General features: G+C 36.3%; 1 protein-coding gene across 1 annotated transcript in view; it reads right to left on the bottom strand.

Annotated features, from left to right (window-relative positions):
* TANGO6 (transport and golgi organization 6 homolog) overlaps positions 1-24,103 on the bottom strand; it is a 240,357-nt gene that overhangs the window by 191,478 nt on the left and 24,776 nt on the right. Inside the window, exons 6-7 of the mRNA XM_037815789.1 lie at positions 23,415-23,577; positions 18,598-18,680 (exon numbers count right to left, since the gene is read on the bottom strand). Coding sequence (XP_037671717.1) covers positions 18,598-18,680; positions 23,415-23,577 — 246 coding nt within the window. The remainder of the gene's footprint in view (positions 1-18,597; positions 18,681-23,414; positions 23,578-24,103) is intronic.

Raw genomic sequence — 24,103 nt, 5'->3', positions numbered from 1 at the left:
CTGGGGGGATTTCCTCCTTCCTTCTGGGAATTTCTACATTCCTTTCTGGCCATATCTCAGTGGTTTTTCATTTGTATGTTTGTTTGTTTAGCAGAACAATCAGGCCATGAGAAAAGGTGTCTGCAGATAAGCTTTAGAACCTTTCATCTAAGATTAGAGGACAGCTCTATGACAATAGAAGTAACAGAGGCATGCTTTGGGGTATTCTTAACTATGGATCACACTCTACTATAATGCTTTGTTTACTTGACTGGGAGCTCCTTGCAGGCAGGAGCTAGCTCTTAACCTTTTCTATATGTGTAAACCTAGTAAAGTGTCTGGAATTTAGTACTTGGTAAATGTTTCGTGATGGATTGACTGAATCAAAGAATGAACTAGATTGACTGCTGTTTATTTTCTCAAAAGCTCTGTTTTTTGTGGGGAAGCCACAATTCATATGTATTTTCATTTCTCTAGGAGCTACAGACAATAGATATTCAATCAGTGCTAATTAGCCAAACAGAATCAAAGAATTTCAGCCATGGAAGGGAGAGCAGAATGAGCAAAAGAAAGCTTGATTTTATGTTGGCTTGTCTGGCATATATCTTCATTATCCGAATGACTAAATTTCTCTGAAAGGACTGACTAGACATTTAAATTTAAATGGAAAGAAAAAACAAGGAGGAATCAAATGGTCAAAACTATTAAGAAAAAAAGCGTTTCTGTTTCAGAGTAAAAAAAAAAAAATGAAGAAAAAAGACATGGCTTAAAAAAAGGAGTCCTTACACTTTCCACTTCTCATTGGATAGACTTCCATTACAAAGTTCAGCACGTCCCTGAGAGGCTGCTCTAGTGTAGCTGAAAGAGCACCAGGTAGGCAGGAGTCAGGAAACTTGGGCACGAGTTTTGTTTCTGCCACCCATGTGATTTTCCAAGATCACGTATTATTGTGTGAACATGATTAAGACATTTAAACCTCTCTAGGTTTCAGTTTCCTCATTTATAATGTAGGCATTAGGCTTTGGCATAAAGACCAATTAAAATAGTTCCTGTAATACGATTCTGTAAAATATACAGCCTTGAGCAAATGTCAAATTTATTCCTATTTTAATCTTTTTGATGCTTTTGTAAATAAAATTGTTTTCTGAATTTAGGGACTTATTTTTTACAGGGATGCACACATATGGAAATACAAACATGATGGTACTACTCTGAATCAAGCTGACTGAATCCTAACAGTGAAATTCAGTACAGGCTAGAACTTGATTTACCCCTATTAAAGATTAAACTAGTCAAACATTGCTTCTAAGACATCACAGTGATCCTTTTGATAGCAGTGTGCCAGAACTTCTAAACGCTTACCATGTTTAATTATGACCTGTGAGAAACAAAAGAACAGGGCAAATTACCTAACACAAAAAGTATTTTCCATCATACTTGCCTTTGGAACATATTGCATAAAATTGGCTTTTTAAAAATGAGTTTTCTTGAACCAAAAGGAAACTGACAGTTTTGTTGAATATCTATCATGTGCCATAGTATGCTGTGGAACCTGCCAAAAAATCACCTTATTTCATCCCCAAACTCAAGTGTTAAATAAATCACCTAAAGTCTCCTGGCTAATAAACAGTGGAGCCACGATTCCAACCTAGGTCCATTTGGTTCAAAAGTACAGGCACTTTCCAGTACACTATACCACAGAATCTGAACTGTAGCACTCAGGAAGTCTAACACCTGTACCTCCCACAGCTTTGAAGAATCCTTTTTTGGGTCCTTTGTATGTTACTCAAGGTCACCATTCAATTATAGAAAGAAATCATCCAGCAAGAATGGTTGTCTCTAGGAAGAGAGCCATGAGTGGGAGGAAGACTAACATTTTAGTAACAAAGTTTTTGCACTTCTTAAATTTGTACCATGTGCAAATATTATCTTTTCTAAACAATGAAAGAAAGAGACAGAGAAAAGGAAAGATTGGTTCCTGGACCAGCTCTGTCACCCACTAGCTCTATGATTTGGGACAAGTCACTTCACTACCTTTTGGATATTATTTGCTTTGCTGTAAAATGAGGGGGATGTACTAAATTATTTCTAATGTTCCTACCAATTCTAAGATACTGTTATTCTAATTTACTCTGCAAAAGTAATTAAAAATTCAAAAAGAGCAGTCAAATGGCCACTCTAACAGAGTATCTTTAATTAGAAATCTATTAAGATTAGATGAGGAAAAAAGACTTGGAATATTAAAGTCAAGATTCCTTGAATCTAGAAACAGAGAGATAAATTGGAAACGAGAATATAGAAAATAAATTATGTATTGTAGGCTTTCCCACCCTAAAATTTGTCATGCCTTCAGGGAGTCTTGGGCTAGTATTGAGAGGAATACTAAAAGGAAACATCTTTCCCTGTACCAGAATCTGACCAGTCCTCTTAAGAGAGAGAGAGAAAAAGAAAGTCCAAATAAGGAAGAATGCAATTCTCTTATCCTGTCCTGTTCAGAACCCATCTCTATGCAATCTGGGCCTCTCTTCTCCTCTCTAGGCAAAGAAAATCCCTGTCAATCCCACTCATACTAGAGAGCACAAAACAATTTAAGCATTCTAGGGATTGGGTCCAACACATTCAGAGATGGAGACAGAACTGGAAGCCACTGGAATAAAAGTTATTTGAGCTGCATATCCCCTTTTTGGCTTGGATAATTTTACCAGATGTAAGGTACATACATGGAAATGAGGAGAATTAAACATTGTATTTTTGCAGATGAAATATAAGCAGCTCTGTCAGGTTTTCAACTCAATTCACCCAGCACTTGTACAGGCTTACATTGCTGAGAACTTTCCACCCTGGCCCACCAGAGCTAACATAAGCACACTATTTCCACCCTCTGCTGTATGCAGAAGATTCAAGATTAAAAAGGTCTTCCCTGTAATTGTTCCCAGTATAAAATTTTCATTCAGAGCTGAAAGCTTATTCCTTTAAATACCAAAAAGCATTCTATTTTAATCCTTTCAGAAGGAAATATTTATAAAATGGGTTATATGCAATCTCTGCCTTCTTAAACAAAGTATACTAAACATTTGAGCCCTAACCTATTTAGCTTTTCAAATTATTATGCCCTTTTGAGATACTTTTTCTGTCTCCTTTCTTGCTCCTCTCTGCTGGCATTCGCTTGTCATTGTACCTTATTTTAACTTCTAATTTGTTACTTCTAATTCTCCTGCGGTCTTAAAAATCAGATAGCCAACCCCATCAGGACTGTGTATGAAGTAAAGACGAAACTGACTCTAAGGAACTAAGGGGCTCTGTAGTGACTGCACAGCCTCTGAGATGGCAGCTAGATGGGTGGCTGGGATAATTCATGTGACACAGAATGTTAAACTGGCGATTTCAAGTGAGACACCAAGATGAAATAGACTTAAAACTACAAAGTAAGATACGAGTCTGGGATGAAAACAAGTTTGGGAACTATTAAAATCCCCCACCCAGAAAGAGAATAGAGAAGGACCAAAAGCATAGAGACAGAGAGGAGATTGGTGAAGAGGATTTCTTTGCCATGAGCTGTTGGTGAGCCAGAAGCCCCAAATGGTCAGGGGTGGGGGTGGGGGGTAGGGGAGTAGGAGGGGGGGCCTGCCCCTCACCTCAAGCCCAGTGAGTGAGGCTCCCAATAGACAACTTGAGGGACACGATACATGACCCCTGGAGTGTTAAGGACACAATGGATTGATGTTTGAGTCTCACATGGAAACCCTACATGGATGAAAGATAAGCTGAAAGAGATGTTCCTTTGGGGTTGGCCTGCACTAAAAAAACATGTAGGGGCAAAGAATGTTTCACAAAGATCAGATATGGTTCACATGGGAGAAAGGGAGCAATTTTTAAGAAGCTTTTTATTATGGACATTTAAAAATTTATGTAACAGTAGAGAGAATAATAAAAATAAACCCCTATGTGTTCATTAGCAGTTTCAACAATCATCAATGTATGTTCAGATTGGTTTTATCTACCTTATTCATTCTCCACCCCCATATTTTGAGGCAAAAACAGCCTGGTGCCCTTTTAAATCTTGCCCAAGAAGACTTCCTGAAGGCATGATGGAACTTCTAGAGAGAATGAATGTGAAGTAAATGACTGAAAATGAAGGGATGAGGACAAAGCAGCCAAGTGGAAAAAAATATATCCTCATCATAGGAAGTACCGTTTAATATTCCCTGGAAGGCCCCAGAAGAACCCATGGAAGTACCCTCAAGAGAATCAGCTTTAAACCTCTGCCAGATGCAAAAAGTACAAAGCTATCTCATGATTTAACAATTAAGTAATTACTTTCCTGTCGCCTTATGTCCCCTCCTCTCCTCAAATTGCTGCTGCCCATCCCTTCTGCCCTGGTGGGGATCAGAAATTGCTATAATCAAAATGGGAGAGGTGGGGTGGAAAACTACAATAAAGAGAGAAAAAGGTTTACAATCTTTTAAATTTGCTATGGAAGGAAAAAATTGTAACTTTATATCAAGCATGGCATTTTTATTATTACTTGGGACTAAACATGAGTTATGAAGTGATACCATGTTTGCAACCCTAAAGTTACTGCAGGGCATTTTATTTCCTAAGAATGAGCAGAAGAGTTACAAGACTACCTAAGTTTTCAGACTTGACTAAGGGAAGAACCACCCCTACCGAAAAAAAAATTTTTAAAACAGTAGGGGAAAAAAAAATAAAGTTGCTTTCTGTTTAAATCACACAAGTTCTGCTTGTCCTACACACCTGTTATATATGTTTCAAATGCCAGATTGTAAAAAATAAAAATTAATGTTTATATTTAGCTTATATTTATATGTATTATATCAATATACTTTATTATATTTAAACCCAGTAATAATATTATTGTTATTTTATTAATAATTAAGATTATTCTGAGTCCTACTATGAACCAGGGTCTATGTACTTTATATATGTTAACTCTTATCTTCATAACTACCCTGCTTGGGGAAACAAAGGCTGTGACTTGCCCAAGTTTATACAGCCATATGTTTCTACATATAAAGTCTATAATCTTTCCACTACATCACATTGCCTTTTCCAGATAATTCCCTTAGAAGAATATTAACATGGAAAGTACTTCAGAGGTTACCAAGGGCTGGGAGGAAAAGGAATAGGAGTACTGCTTAAAGGGTAAAGCGTCTTTATTTTAGGTGATGAAAAGTTTTAGTAATGGAGGGTGGTGATGGTAGCACAACATCGTAAAAGTAAATAATACCACTGAATTCTACACTTGAAAATGGTTAAAATGGCAAATTTTATGTTATATATATGTTACCACAATATAGAAAGAAAGAAAGAAAGAAAGAAAGAAAGAAAGAAAGAAAGAAAGAAAGAAAAGAAAGAAAATGACCATGAGTGAAATGGAGGGATTAGGGTAAAATGGTGGGAATTAGGGAAGGGGTTATGGGTTTTGGGGAGAAGTAACAAAAATGTTCTAAATTTGTGATGTAAGCTGCACGAATCTACTAAAAGCCATTGAACTGAACACTTTAAATGAATGATTTTATACGTGAATTATTTTGCAATAAAGCTGTTTAAAAAAAAGATTTACTGCCCACTAATTGGTGACCAGATGAACAAAATGTGGTACATCCATACAATGATATATTGTTTGGCAATAAAATAATACTAATAGAAGAAACAACCTGGAGAAACCTCAAAAACATTATGCTAAGGGGAGGGGATGAGGCACAACGGGCTTCTCCTCTGTGAAAGAAACTAGAGAGGGGCCAGAGGATGCACAGGATCGTGGTTTGGGGTGTAACCAGCCATAGAGGAACCCCTACAGTATGTGGTGGGGATGTGGACAAAAAGGAGGAGGGACGGCACCTCAAGGGACGGAGTGGTGAGTTTGTTTGGCCCGGACGCTTCCTAGGGCCAAAAGCAGCAAGACAGCAAGACAGTGGCTCTCCAATCCCATGCACCCACCTTGGCAGTTAGCTGGGGAGGTGGCCCACCATAGCCATATGGCCAGGAGGTCCGGTGAGGGAAGTCAAGAGGCAGCATTTAATCTCCCCCCACGGAAGTCTGGAGGGGGGTGGGGTGTACCCGCAAGAAGCAGGAATAGGAGAGGGCGCCTCAGGAGCCTGTCCCATACCCCAGAAGTTTGCGGGTGCACGGCAGGCAGAGAGCAGGGCACGTTTGAGCTGCAGGGTGCCCTGGAGCTGATTCCCTGCCAAACTGCACAGGACCCACACCACACCCCCAGGGCTAGTAGTCCCCAGTGCACACAGAGAACTGATGCGATTGGTTTCCAACCTGGTTTGGATTCCACCCAGCACCTAAGCAGTTCGAGGAAGGCTGGCTTTAGAGTAAAAGGCAGCTCAAGAGTGCCACCTGCTGGTAGCATAGAGAAACTGAACTCCAGCAAGCTGTAGCTCTGCCAAACTACACATAAATGCTCAAATAATCCTGCATTTCCCAAAATAACCTTATCAAGACAAGTAAATGCACCAAAGACAACAGAAAATCATAAAGCACTGGAAGAATCTAGAAGACATGGACAAGCCAAATGAACAAATTAAAAAACTGGAAGAGTCACAAAATTTGGAGCAATTAATTAAAGAAGTATACACAAATCTCTAAAAACAACTTCAACGAGATGTCTAAAGACATAAAGGACACCACAAAGACTCTAGAAGACCATAAAGAAGAATTTGAAAGAGTAAATTTAAAAAACAGAAGATCTTAGGGAAATAAAAGATACTGCTGACCAAATTAAAAATAAACTAGAGACACATAATAGCATATTTGAAGAGGCAGAAGAAAGGATGAGTGAACTTGAGGACAAACAATGGGACATGAATACTAAAGAACAAATGGTGAAAAAAATAAAAAAATTTGAAATCATCTCGGGGAAATAATGGACAACATGAAGCAAACAAATATAAGAATCACTGGTGTCCCAGAAGGAAGAGAGAAGAGTAAAGAGCTAGGAAGACTGTTTCAAGACATAGTTCGGGAAAATGTAACAACCCTTTAAAACAACATAAATATGCAAATCAAGGATGATCAATGAACTCCAAAAAGAATAAATCCAAATAAACCCACTGTGAGACATATACTGATAATATTGTCAAATGCTGAAGAGAAGGAGAAAGTTCTGAAAGCAGCAAGAGAGAAGCGATTCACCACCTACAAGGGAAACCACATAAGACTAAGTACTGACTACTCAACAAGCAACACAGGTGAAAAGGCAGTGGTATGACATATTTAAGATTCTGAAAGAGACAAACTGCCAGCCAAGAATTCTTTATCTAGCAAAGCTCTCCTTCAAAACTGAAGGAGAGCCTAAAATCTTCACCGATAAACAAATGCTGAGAGAGATGTTAACAAGAGACCGCCCCTGCAAGAAATACTCAAGAGAGCTCTAATCTCTGAGAAAAAAAGAAAGGAAAGAGAGGTCTGGAGAAAGGCACAGAACTGAAGGGTAAAGGTAACTTAAAGGAAAATAAGAGAGAGGGGGTAAAAATAGATCTGAAAATAAAAACCAAAAGATAAGATGGCTGATTCAGGAACTCCCTTCACAGTAATAACTGTGAATGTGAATGGATTAAACTTCCCAATTAAAAGATACAGACTTGTAGAATGCATTAAAAAGTATGACCCATTGATATGTTGTTCACAAGAGACTCATCTTAGACACTGCAACACAAAAAGACTGAAAGTAAAGGGATGGAAAAAAATATTCTATGCAAGCAGCAACCAAAAGAAAGCAGGGATAACTACTTTAATTTCAGACAAAATAGACTTTAAACGCAAAGATGTCATAAGAGACAAAGAAGGATACTATATATTAATAAAAGGGACAATTCATCAAGAAGAAATAATCATAAAAGTTCATGCACTAAATCAAGGAGCTCCAAAGTACATGAGAGAAACACGGGACTAAACTGAAGGGAACAACAGACATTTCTACAATAACAGTGAGAGATTTCAATACACCATTCTCTTCTACAGATAGAACAACTAGACAGAGGACCAAAAGGGAATTGAGAACCTAAACAATATGATAAATGAATTAGACTTAACAGACATATATAGATTGTTATATCCCAAAGTACCAGGATATACATTCTTCTCTAGCACCCATGGAACATTGTCCAGGATAGATCATATGCTGGGGCACAAAAGAAGTCTTAATAAATTTAAAAAGACTGAAATTATTCAAAGCACATTCTCTGACCATAATGGAATGCAACTAGAAATCAAACACCAAAAAACCAGATCTTTCACAAATACATGGGGGTTAGACAACACACTCCTAAACAACCACTGGGTCAAGGAAGAAATTGCAAGAGAAATGGGTAAATATCTAGAGACCAATGAAAATGAGAACACAACATATCAAAGCCTATGGGATGCAGCGAAAGTGGTGCTGAAAGGGAAATTTACAGCTCTAAAACCATATACCAAAAAGCAAGAAAAAGCTAAAACCAAAGACCTAACTGAACAACTGAAGAGGCTAGAGGATGATCAGCAAACTACTCTAAAGCAAGCAGAAGAAAAGAAATAACAAAGATTAAAGCAGAAATAAATGAGCTGGAAAACAAACAATAGAATAAATAAAACCAAAAGTTGGTTCTTTAAGGAGATCAACAAGATTGACAGGGAAGACCCAAACAAACAGAATCAGAAATGAGAGCAGGATAATTACTATGGATACTGAAGAAATTTAAAAAAAAACATAAGAAGATACTATGAAGAACAGTATGCCAACAAACTAGACAATTTAGAGCAATTAGACAATTTCCTGGAAACTCATAAACAACATAGACTGACCCAAGAAGAAATAGAAGCCCTCAACAAACCAATCAGAAGCAAAGAGATCCAATCAGTTATCACAAATCTACCTAGAAATGAAAGCCCAGGGCCAGATGGCTTCATGGGGAATTTTACCAAACTTTCCAAAAAAGAATCGACACAATTCCTGCTCAAACTCTTTCAAAAAACTGAAGAAAAGAAACACTACATACTAATTTTATGAAGTTAATATCACCCTGATACCAAAACCAGATAAAGACACTACAAAAAAAGAAAACTATAAGACAATCTCCCTAATGAATATAGATGAAAAAATTCTCAACAAAATACTTGCAAATCGAATCCAAAGGCACATTAAAAGAATTATACACCACAACCAACTGGGGTTCATTCTTGGCATGCAAGAGTGGTTCAACATAAGAAAATCAATTAATGTAATACAACACATTAACTAATCGAAAGGGAAAAATCAAATGATCATCTCGATAGATGCTGAAAAAGTATTTGACAAAATGCATCATCCCTTTTTGATAAAAAACACTTCAAAAGGTAGGAATTGAAGGAAAGTTCCTCAATATGATAAAGGGCATATATGAAAAACCCACAGCCAGCAAGCACAGTACTCAATGTTGAGAGACTGAAAGTCTTCCTCCTAACATCAGGAACAAGACAAGGATGCCCACTGTCACCTCTATTATTCAACATTGCGCTTCAAGTTCTAGCCAGAGCAATTCCAAAACAAAGAAATAAAAGGAATCCAAATTAGAAAAAAGAACTAAAACTGTCATTATTCACAGATGATATGAGCTTATATTAAGAAAAGCCTGAGAAATCAATGACAAAAGCCATTTGAGCTAATAAATTCAGCAGACTGGCAGGATACAAGATTAATACACGTAAGTCAGTAATGTTCCTGTAAACTGGTAATGACCTAACTGAAGAGACACTCAAGAAAAAAATTGCATTTTCATTAGCAACTAAAAATATCAAGTACCTAGGAATAAATTTAACCAAGGACATAAAAGACCTCTACACAGAAAATTACAAAACTTTACTAAAAGAAAGAAAAAAGGACCTAAATAGGTAGAAAGATATGCCATGCTCATGGATAGGAAGGCTAATCATCATTAAGATGTCAATTCTACCCAAACTGATCTAGAGATTCAATGCAATTCCAATCAAAATTCCAACAACCTCCTCTGCAGACTAGGAAAAGCTAGTTATCAAATTTATTTGGAAGGGAAAGGGGTCTTGAATTGCCAAAAAACACCCTAAAAAAGAAGAATGAAGTGGAAGGACTTACACTGCCAGACTTTGCAGACTACCATAAAGCCACAGTGGTCAAAACAGCATGGTATTGGCACAAAGATAGACCTATTGCTCAATGGAATCAAATTGAGAGTTCAGAAATAGACCCCAGATCTATGGTAGACTGATTTTGATAAGTCTCCCAAATCCACAGCAATCTCTTCAACAACTGGGGCTGGGAGAACTGGATATCCATATCCAAAAGAATGAAAGAGGACCCCTACCTCGTACGCTATACAATAATTAACTCAAAGTGGATCAAAGACCTCAATATAAGAGACAGCACAATAAAACTCTTAGAAGATAATATAGGGAAACATATTCAAGATCTAGTAATAGGAGGTAGCTTCTTAGACCTTACACCCAAGGCACAAGCAACAAAAGAAAAAATAGGTAAATGAGAACTCCTCAAAACACTTTGTCAAAAAAGTGAAGAGGCAGCCAATTCAATGGGAGAAAATATTTGGAAAACATATATTTGATAAGAGACTGATATCCTGCACATATGAAGAAATCCTACAACTCAAGAACAATAGTACAAACAGCCCAATTATAAAATGGGCAAAAGATATGAAAAGGCATTTTTCCAAAGAGGAAATACAAATGGCAAAAAAAACACATGAAAAAATGTTCCATCTTCACTAGCTATTAAGGAAATGCAAATCAAAACTACAATGAGATATCCTCTCACACCAATAAAAATGGCTGCAATTAAATAAACAAGAAACAAAACATGCTGGAGAGGATGTGGATAAATTGGAACTCTTATTCATTGCTGGTGGGAATGTATAATTGTACAGCCCCTGTGAAAGACAGTTTGGTGGATTCTCAGAAAACTAGATCGAAGTACCCTATGATCCAGCAATCGCACTTCTCAGTATATACTCAGAAGATCTAAAAGCAGTGACATGAACAGATATCTGTACATTACCACTTAGGAGAGATATTGTATGTTACTGCTTACTGTGAGCTTCCTGAACAATGTAAAATCAATGCCTTTATAATGTAGAATATTGGGGACATAGTGATAGACAGAGGCTACTATAATGATAATGTAATATGTTCAGATATATTAATGAGGGTCAATTTAAAGGTATGGGAATGGGTAGGGGTGATGAATGTTTATTAATGGGATTATAAGTATCGGAGCTGTATTGAAGGCGAATCGGATTGAGAGAGGTTGTTTAAAGACACATAACCAACAGAACAGCACCACAAATATAGATAGGTGCTTGTATGATATACTTCTAAGGTATGACACTAGTACAGAGAGTTGGCAACAGAATGGTATATGGGAAAAATCTACCTATTGCACACTAAGGACTACAATTAATAGGAATACGTTACTAGTACCACACAAATACTAGAGACAAATGATTATGAGCTGAAAAGAGTATGGGGTGTTTTGGGTCATGAGAATTGTTGAAAATGGAGAGTGATGAGGACTGTACAACTAAGTGATGATAATGTGAGATACAGACAGATTATCGTGGACAGAACATATGCTATGTGAACTTAGGAACACCCTACTTTATAAGTCAAGTCCTTGATCTTGAAGCTTGCTCTTATGAAACTTAATGGTTGCAAAGGAGAGGCTAAGCCCACCTATAATTATGCCTAGGAGTCATCTTCAGAGAACCTCTTTTGTTGCTCAAATGTGGACTTTCTCTAAGCCCAATTATGCAAATTAATTCATCACCCTCCCCCAAACGTGGGACAGGACCCCCAGGTGAATGAGTCTCCCTGGCGATGTGGAACACAGATTCCAGGAATGAGCCTGACCCTGGCATCGAGGGGTTGAGAATGCCTTTTTGACCAAAAGAGGGAAAAGAAAGGCAAAAAAATAAGGTTTCAGTGGCTAAGAGATTTCAAATAGAGTCAGAGGCTGTCCTGGAAGTTACTCCCATAGAAGCTTCACTTAGATATACCAGATGGCCACAGTATGAAAAGCCCAAGTCAACAGTAGTCCTGAAAACCCTAAAGAATACCTGGGTACCTATCTGAAACTCTATAAAAGTTTCACTCACTAAGTTTATTCTTCAGAAACTTAAATCCTCCAGAGAGTTCCCATGACAGCTAAGTCCCGAAACACAGAGGCAAGAGCTTCTTCAAGAACATCAACCAGATGTGTCCCCTTTTCCTATAATGTCAGCACCCCTTTTCAAGATGAACAAGTTAGGGTGGTCACTCCCTGGACACCCCTGAAGATTGGGAAAGTGATTAAACTAGAGGAAGGTGTAGCAACAGACAAGATGGAATTTAACAAAGGATTATGAATACTGTATCTCTATATAACTTTCTTTTTCTTAGTTGCTGGGGTATTGGAATAGCTAGAAGGAAAGAACTGAAATGGTAGCACTGTAACCCATAACATTCTTTGAAATTTGCTCTATAGCTACTTGTAAAATTGTAATTTGAAAGTTATCACCTTTTTGTTTATATGTTATATCTCACAATAAGGAAATAACTGAAACTATGGTACTGTAACTCATAATATTTTTGGAAATTTCCTATATTACTACTTGCTAAATTGTACTTTGAAAGTTATTACCTTTTTTGCATATATGCTATATTTTACAGTAAGGAAATAACTGAAACTGTGGAACTGTAACCCATAACATTCTTTGAAATTTACTCTCTAACTACTTGTTAAATTGCACTTGGAAAGTCATCACTTCTATGTATATGTGCTATATTCCAAAACAAAACAAATGATTAAAAAATACAAAAAAAAAAACACTATGTTAAGTAAAAGAAGCCGGACACAAAAAATAAAGTAAATCATTCTTTTCTATGAAATATCTAGAAAAGAACTCTATAGATGCCAAGAGCAGACTGGTGTGTGCCTGTGGCTGGGATGGGAATGGGCAGTGACGTAAACAGGCACAAGGGATCTTTCTGGAGGATGGAAATGTTCTAAAATATAGTGATGGAAGGAGAAACTAAGATGGCGGCTAGGTGAGACAGGGCAAAAAAACACCTCCGTGAAAAACACTAGATAAAAACCAGAAAGTGACCCAGAATACCGGTTACAGTGATGTGCCAGCTCGACGAGGTCTGCTAGCTCCACAGGGGCCGTATACTTGGTGAAACCGGGAGTTTGCATTCTGAAACGAGTGAGTAAGCTGGCTGGAAGACCCGCAGCTGCGTGGCAGTGTGGGGAAGCCAGGGGTTGGCGTTTGGAAACCAACTGGTTCTTTTAAATAAAAAAAGGGAAAAACCCAGGAGCGGCTACAGTTGTGACAGTGGGAACCACGCAGTGAATCATAGCAAGAGGGGGCTGGGCCGGGCTCTCGGTGTCTGGCCTGGAGGATAGCCCACTACAGATACCCTCGGGGCCGGGGGAGCGAAGAGGAGAGCCGGAAGCAGAAAGAAATCCCGCAGTGTGCAGCTGACTCCTCAGAGGTCTGGATAAACTCCTGCCCAGGGCCATGCCCACAGCCCAGAGCCCCACCAGTTGTCCCAGAGCCGGGAAGGAGGAACTGTGTGAGGAGGAAGGGGTTGAGACTCCCTGTTCGGCCATCTTTGCATCAAGCTGAGAGCACCCCTGCACAGCCCGGCGGCCTGGGGCTTCCCTTGAGGGATGGCACGCACTGGTGACGTAGCACGGCACTCCCTCGGCAGAGGTCCTGGAGGATCGCGGTTGGGAGGGGGAACCCGCTCGGAGAACCTAGGGACACTATGCCAAGTCCGGTGGTTTGTGGGTCAGCGACAGAGAGGGTCTGGGGCTGAACTGAAATGAAGGCTTAGACTCTTGCAACAGCCTTGAATCTCCGGGAAGCTGGGGGATTTGAATATTAAAGCTGCCCTTCCTCCCTGGTCACCCGGACACACGCCCCACATTCAGGGCAGACGGCTCCAGCAACACACCCAAACTGAGTTCTCCAGCTGAACCCCACAAGAATCATTTCCCCACACACCGCATGGACAAGGTTGAGAACAGACTTGAGGGGTATAGGTGACTCACAGATGCCATCTGCTGGTTAGTTAGAGAAAGTGTACGCCCCCAAACTGTGTTTCTGAAAAATTAGATCAGTATCTTTTTTTTACAACTTGAAAGAACCCTATCAAGCAAAGCAAATGCCAAGAGGCCAAAAACAACAGAAAATCTTAATGTATATGATAAAACCAGACGATATGGAGAATCCAATTCCAAACACCCAATTCAAAATATCAGAAGAGACACAGTACTTGGCACAATTAATCAAAGAACTACAATCGAGGAACGAAAACATGGCAAAGGATTTAAAGGACATCAAGAAGACCATGGCCCAGGATATAAGCGACATAAAGAAGACCCTAGAAGAGCATAAAGAAGACATTGCAAGAGTAAATAAAAAAAATAGAAGATCTTATGGAAATAAAAGAAACTGTTGGCCAAATTAAAAGACTCTGGATATTCACAATACAAGATTAGAGGAAGTTGAACAACGTCTCAGTGTCCTAGAAGTCCACAGAACAGAAAATGAAAGAACAAAAGAAAGAATGGAGAAAAAAATCAAAAAAATCTAAATGGATCTCAGGGATACGATAGATAAAATTAAACGTCCAAACTTAAGACTCATTGGTGTCCCAGAAGGGGAAGAGAAGGGAAAAGGTCTAGAAAGAGTATTCAAAGAAATTGTTGGGGAAAACTTCCCCAAACTTCTACACAATATAAATACACAAAGCATAAATGCCCAGTGAACTCCCAAATAGAATAAATCCAAATAAACCCACTCCGAGACATATTCTGATCAGACTGTCAAATACTGAAGAGAAGGAGCAAGTTCTGAAAGCAGCAAGAGAAAAGCAGTTCACCACATACAAAGGAAACAACATAAGACTATTGTGACTACTTAGCGACCACCATGGAGGCGAGAAGGCAGTGGCTTAAGAAATGAGTGCAGGGTTGCTGTTTGAGGTGAAGGGAAATTTCTAGTAATGGATGGTGGGAAAAAGCATTACAACATTCTAAAGGTGATTAATCCCACTAATGGAATGCTAGGGAGGGGGTGGAATGGCAAGATTTAGGCTGTATATATGTTTCCACAATTGAAAAAAAAAAAAAAGACAGTCTAAATAGATGACAATTGAATGCCAAGGATGAACCTGGATGGGATTGGAGGATGGAGGACAGGAGGCTCAAAGGGACACAGTTGAGACATAAGAAAAAGGAAATATAGAATGTAAACTTTGTATCATTGTTGAATCTCTTGTACTTCTTAGCTGTGCTTAATGGGATTGCATAAAAGAATGTTCTTGTTCATGGAAAGTGTATATGTGAATATAGTGTTTGTTCAAGGATGTGTGCAGCTAGCTCTCATATGTTCAGAAGACAGAGTAATAGATGACGGATGACAGACAGGGAGGGAGGGAGGGAGGGAAAGAAATAGCGATGTGACAGCATGTTAAAGTTGGTGGATTGGGCTATCAGGGGAGGGGGGTCAGGGTATGATGGAGTTCTGTGTATGGGGTTAGTATTGTTTTTGCAACTATTCCTATAACTTTGAATTTATTTCAAAAAAATAAATAAATAAAATAAAATAAAATATAATGATGGCTTCACAACTCTAAATTTACTAAAAATCACTGAACTGTACACTTAAAATGGGTGAGTTTTATGGTATGAAAATTATACCTCAATAAAGCTATTTTTTACAGAAAGATTTACTATATAAATTTTAAAAAGAGGCAAACAGCCCAGTTTTTTTAAATGGTCAAAATATATGAACAGGCAATTTACAGAAGAGAAAACATGAATGAACCAAAAACACAAACAAATGTTTAACCTCACCAGTAATAAAAGTAATGCTAATTTAAAAACACAGTGCACCCCAAAATTCAAAAGTCAGGCAATACCAAATGTGGAGTAATGAGAACTTATATTCACTCCATTCAAGGTTATGGATTGGAACAACTACCACTTCAAAGCCCTTTGACAATACCCAGATGCCCTACAACCCATCAATTCCACACCTAAGTTCAGAGAAATTCATATACATGTGCTAGCAGACACACATAAGGGTTCACAGAACTTTGTAAGAGTCAAAAACTGGAAAAAACTCAAATGTCCATCAACAGAACAAATAAATAAATGGTGGTATAGTAATACAATGGAGTAACATTAGCAATGAAAATGAATGAATTAGAGCTACATATATTATGATGCCATTTAAATATTTAAAACCATACACAATAATATTAAATATAAATTAAGAAATAATGAATAAAAATTCAGGATAATGACTCCCTTTGGACAAGGAGCAGAGCAAGGGAGATTTGATCAGGGGTAGGCAAATAGAAGATTTCAACTGAATTGGTAATGTCTAATTGCTTAAGCTGAGTGGTAGGCGTGTTTTTCTCTTTAAATTTTTTTGCATGTTTGAACTATTTCATAATAAATTACCTTAAAAATTCCCCTAAGTTTTTAATTTGCTACCAAGGAAAAGAAATGAGAAAGGTAGAATATAATTTTTTCATTGAAATATAATTCACATACCATAAAATTCACTCCTTAAAAATGTAAATTTGGTGGTTTTTAGTATAGTCACAATATACTATATGTAACCATCTTCACTATCTAATTCCAGAATATTTTCATCACCCCAAAAAGAAACCCCATACCCATTAGCAGTCACTTTTCATCCTCCCTTTCCCCAGACCCTGGCAACCACTAATCTACTTTCTGTCTCAGTGGATTTGCCTGTTCTGGGCGTTTCTTATCAATGGGATTATATAATATGTGGCCTTTTTTGTGACTGTATTCTTTCATGAAACATAAGGTTTTCAAGGTTCATCCACGTTGTAGTATGTATCAGTACTTCATTTTATTTTTATTGTCAAATAATACTCCATTCTATGGATACGTCATATTTTGTTTTTCTACCCATAAGTTAATGTACATTTGGGTTGTTTCCACATTTTGGCTATTATGACTTAATACTGCCACGAACAATTATATACACATTTTTGAGTAAACATGTTTTCAGTTCTCTTGGGTATACACCTAGGAGTGGAATTGCTGGGTCATACTCTAACTTTTTCAGGTACTGCAAAACTGTTTTCCAAAATTGCTGCACTTTTTTTATAAGGAATATAATTTTAAAAACTGTTTACTAGGGTAAATAATTTTAATACTAAAATCACTGAAATAAATTTTAAAGAAGAAAATTTACCCCCTTCCATCTGGCTCTAACACAATGGATTTCATTTTTGTCTAAAAATATATATTTCATACATGTTTACAAAATTGTAATCATAGAAAACATACAATTTTATATCCTTTTTTTCATTTTCAGTATATATTTAAATAGTCATTTGCAGGATTCATTCATTCAGACTTTTTTTTTTAATTAAATTCAGTTTTATTGAAATACATTCACATACCATAAAATCATCCATGGTGTACAGTCAACTGTTCACAGTATGATCATATAGTTACGCATTCATCACTACAATCTATTTCTGAATGTTTTACCTACATCAGAAAGAATCAGGATAAGAATAAAAAATAAAACTAAAAAATATAGCATCTCAAGTGTCCATCAACCAATGAATTAATAAATAAAATTGATATATAGATACAGTGGACTATCACTCAGTCATAAAAAGCAGTGAAGTTCTGATATGTGCAACAACATGGATGAGCCCTGAAGATACTATATTAAGTGAAATAAGCCATACAAAAAAGACAAATATATGATCTCAATGATATGAAATAATTAGAACAATCAAATTCATAGAGTCAGAATCTAGAATATAATTTACCAGGGGCTGTGGTGGGACTACAGAATGGAGAGTTAATGCTTAAATTGTAGAGCTTGTACCCGGGTTGACTGTAAGGTTTTGGCAGCAGTTGATGGTGATGGTAGCAAAACATTGTGAATCTATTTAAAAGCATTGAATCACATATTGGAATGTGGTTAAAAGAGTAAAATTTAGGTTGTAGATGTGTTACTAGATTTAAAAAAATAAAAACATGGATGGTACATCAAAAAAAAAAAAAAAAAAAAGAACACCCAAATCACCCCCCATCCCACCCTATTTTTCATTTAGCTTTTGTCCCCATTTTTCTACTCATCCATCCATACACTAGATAAAGGGAGTGTGATCCACAAGGTTTTCACAATCACACTGTCAGACTTACTGTTTTTATGATGCTGACTATCAAAAAATATAAAGTAGATTCAACATTATTATACACTTTTAGGAAGCCAACAGTATTGAAAATGCCTCAGTCAACCCCTTCAAAAGATGTGCTTTCATCAGTGGTGCACGCCTGTTAGAGATTCTAAGCTTGTTATAATATTTAAAGTAAATGATGGCATTAAAAGGGCTTCAAAATGTATCAGATTTTTTTTCTTCATTAAAAAAGGTAAGTTCATAGTTTCCAGGTTTCAAAGTGAAAAGATCTTAACATATGGAACTTAAGATTAGTCATTCAATTCCGGAAGTACCAATTAAAAGGCAAAATTATTTTAAAAGAATAAGCACAAATATTAGCTAAGAATATTAACAATTCAAATTACCAACCTTAAACACATCCTCAATACATCTACTAAGTTCTTCTTCTGTTACCAAAATGGTCCCTGGTGCCAAGTCACTCTCTGGAATCTCTAGAGAACAAAAAATAAAACACCTCACACTCAGTACCTTATTGAATAAAAGAACCTGAGCCTAAGGAAGAAAGGTTTACTATAGAAGTGGTTTGGTAAGTTACAGCTAAGATTAGCAAATTGTCAGGATCTCCATTTCACAATAAAGCACAGTTACATGACGTGGCGCCATTCAATGCAACATTCCAAGCAATCTATGATGCCTGTAATTACAAACATACATCATTATTTTATCTATCACTAAGGAAGAAAAACACACTGCCACTTTAACCTATGACACATTAGCAGTTAGAAGTTTTATTTTGTATTTACTGAATGAAGAAATAGGGAAGAAATGAAACAAAATGGCAGAGTTAGTGGGTTGTTTCTGGGTGACGGCTACAGAGGAATTCTCTGTGTGTTTGAAAATCTTGCTTTAAAAAGTTTTCAGGAAGAGTTTTAAAAGTACTGAAAGTATTCTTTAAGACTTACTTAGATATAGAGTATCTAATAGGGAGGTATTTGGGAAATAGGGAAGTATTAGGGGAAAAATACAATGCAAACTAGAGACTATAATTAACAGAAACATTGTATTATGCTTCCTTTAACATAACAAAGGCAATATACCAAAGCTAAATGCATATTAGAGGGGGACGTAAGGGAGGGTATGGGACTCGTGGCATTGGTAATGTTGTCTGACTCTTTATTCTACTTTAGTTTAATGCTACTATCTTTCCTTTTGTTGCTTCCCAGCTGTCATGGTTTGTTGTTTTTTTTTTTTCTCTCTCTCTCTTTCTTTTTTCTTTTTATTTTGTCTCTACCTCCTTTGACTCTTCCTCCTGCTTTTTGGAAGAAATGGAGATGTCCTTATATAGATAATGGTGATGGTAATGAATGCATAAATACGTGATTATACAGGGAATACATGACTATACAGGGAAACATCAATTGTTTACTTAGGAAGGAATGTATGGTGTGTGAACAAAACTGTCTTAAAAAAAAATGGGTTGAAACCTTGAGAGCACTATATTGAGTGAAATAAGTCAGACACATAAGGACAAATATTGCATGGTCTCACTGATATGAACTAATTATAATATGTAAACTCATACACATGAAATATAAGTTACCAGGATGTAGAATGAGGCTAAAGAATGGAGAGTGGTTGCTTATTAAGAATAGCATGTTCAACTAGGTTGAACTTAAATGTTTAGAAATGGACAGAGATGACAGTAGCATGTTGTGAGAATAATTAACAGTGCTGAATGGTGCATGAATGTGGTGGAAAGGGGAAGCTCAGAGTCACGTATGTCACCAGAAGGAAAGCTGGAGGTTAAAAGATGGGAATATATAAAACAGTGAACCTTGTGGTGGGCAATGTCCATGATTAACTGTACAAATATTAGAAATCTCTTTAATGAACCAGAATAAATGTATGACACTATAACTAGAAGCTAATAATAGAGGGGCATATAGGGAAAAATATATACCTATTGCAAACTATATATTACAGTTAGTATTTTAACATTCTTTCATCAACAGTAACAAATGTACAATACCAATACTATGAGTCAACAATGGAGGGGAGATGGTCAGGGGTATGGGAGGATTTGAGTTTCTTTTCTTTTTTGTCTTTATTTCTTTTCTGGAATAATGAAAATGTTCTAAAAAGTGAAAAAAAATTAATTGTGGTGATGGATGCACAGCTCTATGATGGTACTGGGGGCAAGTGATTGTATACTTTGGATCTTTGGATAATTGTGTGGTATGTGAACAATCACAAAAAAAAAATATTGAAGCTACTCTTTAAGACTTAGATACAGAGTTTCATTATATATCATTTTTTAAATATAAGCCTAATGATTGGAATAAATGGGATAGGGATTACCCAGTGTCCAACTCTTGTAACACCCTTCAACACTGAATTACTGATACACAGGCTTTTCCATAATATATTGTTCTCTGTGCCACCAAGAGGGCAGATGATGCTACATTTCTTACGAGTCCACCACTCTACTCTTATCTTTCAGTTTTTCTTCCAAGTCACTAACACCCATCCTGCAAATTTTGATGTTCATTTACAGGCACAGACAACTACTTCATGACTGCCATCTGGCCAACAGTGATTGTGAAATGCATGTTGATATCAAAGTTGCTAAAATGTGATAAAGATTTCCAAAATAAAACTTCTTTTAATGTGAAAAGAATATGCATCTTGGTTTTGATAAAATATGGTAATTAATCACAATTGCCACATAGTCTTAAAAATGTGATAACAATATGAAGAACAGTATTAAAAAGCTTATACTTTAGATTGTTTTTCCAGTGGCAGTGATAAAACTATGTAAGATTAGTCATTTTCTTGCCAAGTACTTTGTGTTATCAATAGACTGTATATGCAAGACACACTAGCAGATGTTACAAATGTAATCTAACACATTAAGAATGCCTGGCAAATAGTAGTCATTCAATAAATATTTCTTGAATGAGTGAACAAGTCCCAGGACAAAACTAACTGACCCACAATGAGACTGAATCTATGCTTCACAAGCACTGTGTTCTAGGCCAGTGCTCAAACTTTAAACCGATTGTTGGGTCCCACCTCAGAGTTTCTGATTTTGAGGTAGAGCCCAATAATTTGTTTTTTAATAAGCTCATAAATGATGCTGATACTGCCAATCCTGGGACCAGACTTTGTGAACCACTGCTCTAGACTAAAGCAAATATCTTATCAGTCATAGACAACAAAATAAACAGATTAGTAATGAGTTATAGTTTCAGTACATGAAATTAGATATGTAAGAACTGCTAGACCCTAATACTGAGATCATCAGAAATAATACTTCAGTTTTTAAACCATTTATTGAAGAATATACTGATTCTAGACTAGATTTCCATCAAATTTATAAAGGAATTAGAGGTTTTTACTCAAATATGATGTTTATCATATTTGATCACAAATTTCACTTCACCAAAGTTCAATCTTGTGAAGTTTTACTGTGCACAAGAATTAGACTATCTCCATCCCTACTCTTCAGTGCTATATATACCCAAGAAAAATGTATACTACAAATGACTTCTATACAAAGTCTACAGAGAACTAAATTTGCTTTAACCATAATATCAATTTTTCTCTTCATTTTAAATCTACAAACTGTTATCTAGAAAGGTATTTTTACTCACTAAGAATGCTAAAATGATACTATGTCCCAGCATTAAACTCAATAAACTACAAGACCATACAAAAGGAAGTGCTGAAAATGTCAACCTTTTAAGAAATTAAAACAGAAAGAAACCCAGTGGTCATATCTGGGACAATTTGAGCATCAAAATGAATGAAAAGAATGTATGATAATACACTGCATGAATCCATACCAATAATTAAAAAATAATTTTTAAAGAGGGGCAAGACAGGGAGAAAGAAAGCTCTTTTTACAGAATACAACTAGCAAACTAGAAGGAATAAAATATATAGAAAGTCATCATTTCCCAGGCAAGCAACATCAATGGATACCAAATCACAGTATGAAAGACTAGTAAGAAAAAGGATATTCACACAATCTGTCATTCCACAGATTACTTATGCATTACAAAGGTGAAAAGATATTTTTTATAATGGAGAAATCTGGCTGTCATCACCTTAACCAAATGATCATATTTAACATCATTAATAATGGATAAACGGATAAGGTATCTGCCCCCATGACGTGATCCACTGGGAAAAAAACATCATCTAGTAGAATTCCTGCCAAAATGTTTCACCTGTATCTAATCAGGAAGAAACGATTAGACAAATACAAATCGAGGAACATTCTTTGACACAGCTGACCCGGGGTCCTCAAAAATGTTGTTCAGAAAAACAAGAGTAGAAACTATTCTACATTAAAGGAGACCAAAAAGACATAACAAGTAAATGCAACTCATAATTTTTGATTGGAGTCTGGATTTTAAAAAATAGCTATAAAGAAAATTATTGGGACAATTAGAGAAATTTGAATGTAGTATTATATTAAGGTTAAACCTCCTGAGTGTGATAATTATATTATGGTTATATATGTAGAAAACTGTCATCTTTCTTTAGCGATGCATGCTGAAATATTTCGTGGTGAAGTGTCATGTCTGCTACTAACTCTCAAGTGATTCAGCAAAAAATATCTATGTGTGTAGAAAGAGAAAAAGATAAAGTGAACACTGCCAAAATGTTAACAGTGAATTAGGTGAAATGTGTATGGGTGGTTCAATGTACTAGCCTTAAAACTTTTGTGCAGTGAATTTTTCAAAATAAAAATTGGTGGGAGTTGAATGAAATAAGCCGATCACAAAAGGACAAATACCTTACGATTTCACTTATAGCAAATAGTCAAATACACAGAATAAGCAAATGCATATACAGAAGGAAACAGATTACAGGTTACCAGGGGCCAGAGCTGGGGGGGATGGGGAATTGCTGTTTTATGGATACAGAGTTTCCGTTTGGGATGATGAAAAAGTTTTGGTAATGGATGATGGTGATGGTAGCACAAATTTGTGAATGAAATTAATACCACCACTGAACTGTACACATGAAAGTGGTTAAAATGGAATATTTTGTGTTTTATATATATGTTACCACAAAAAAATTAAAAAAAAAAAAGAATTTGCAGGAAAAAAGCAAAATTAAAGACACTGATATACCACAGACTTAAAACACTTAAATCTGAAATACAGGAGACGGTCCTTGAGAGGGACACTCAACCACCAGACTTCCTCCTTTACCTGCTGTATTCAAACATCGATGAAGAGGAGCTAATACTGGCTGAAGCAAATACTTTGCTGCCAGCTGTGGGTGTTCTCTTGCCATAGTTATAAAGGTAGTGGTGGCAACTCTCTGAAATTGTCGTGCTGTCAATTTATCTTGAAAGTGAAATAAATCCAGAATCTAAAAGAAAAATTACATAAAATTAATATCAGGCTCTTTGCAAGAAGCACTGCATTAACCAGAAGAGAAATCATTAATTTTTTTACACTAAAAAATAAACTCAGTACAATAACACTGATACAACAGAATTGTTTTTTCGATTTAGCTACCCAGTCTCAAAGGGTGTAAGAGCTGAAGAAGCTAAGTTTCTGAAAAATAATTTGATCAAATTTATAAAATACATGCTCATTGTAGAAAATATGAAAAAATAAAGTTTTAAAAAGAAAATTAAAATTTCCCCAAATCACTATCAACATTTTTGGTGTATTTTTTCCCAAAATATTTTCTATATTTTTTTTAATTGAGATCATACTTCATATTCAGTTTTGCATACTACTGAAATATTCTCATATTATAACAAATTCCTCAAAAATATTTTATTTCAACTGTATGTTGTAATTTTTTTAATTATTCCCTAATTTCCAGATATTACCTAAATTCAGATTTTGCTATTATGAAAAGCACAGAAAAATGAAATTATTGGGTC

Source organism: Choloepus didactylus, chromosome 22 (assembly GCF_015220235.1).
Source record: "Choloepus didactylus isolate mChoDid1 chromosome 22, mChoDid1.pri, whole genome shotgun sequence".
NCBI lineage: Eukaryota > Metazoa > Chordata > Mammalia > Pilosa > Megalonychidae > Choloepus > Choloepus didactylus.
Note: the sequence above shows the minus strand (reverse complement) of the source record. Positions and strands in the feature narration are given on the sequence as shown.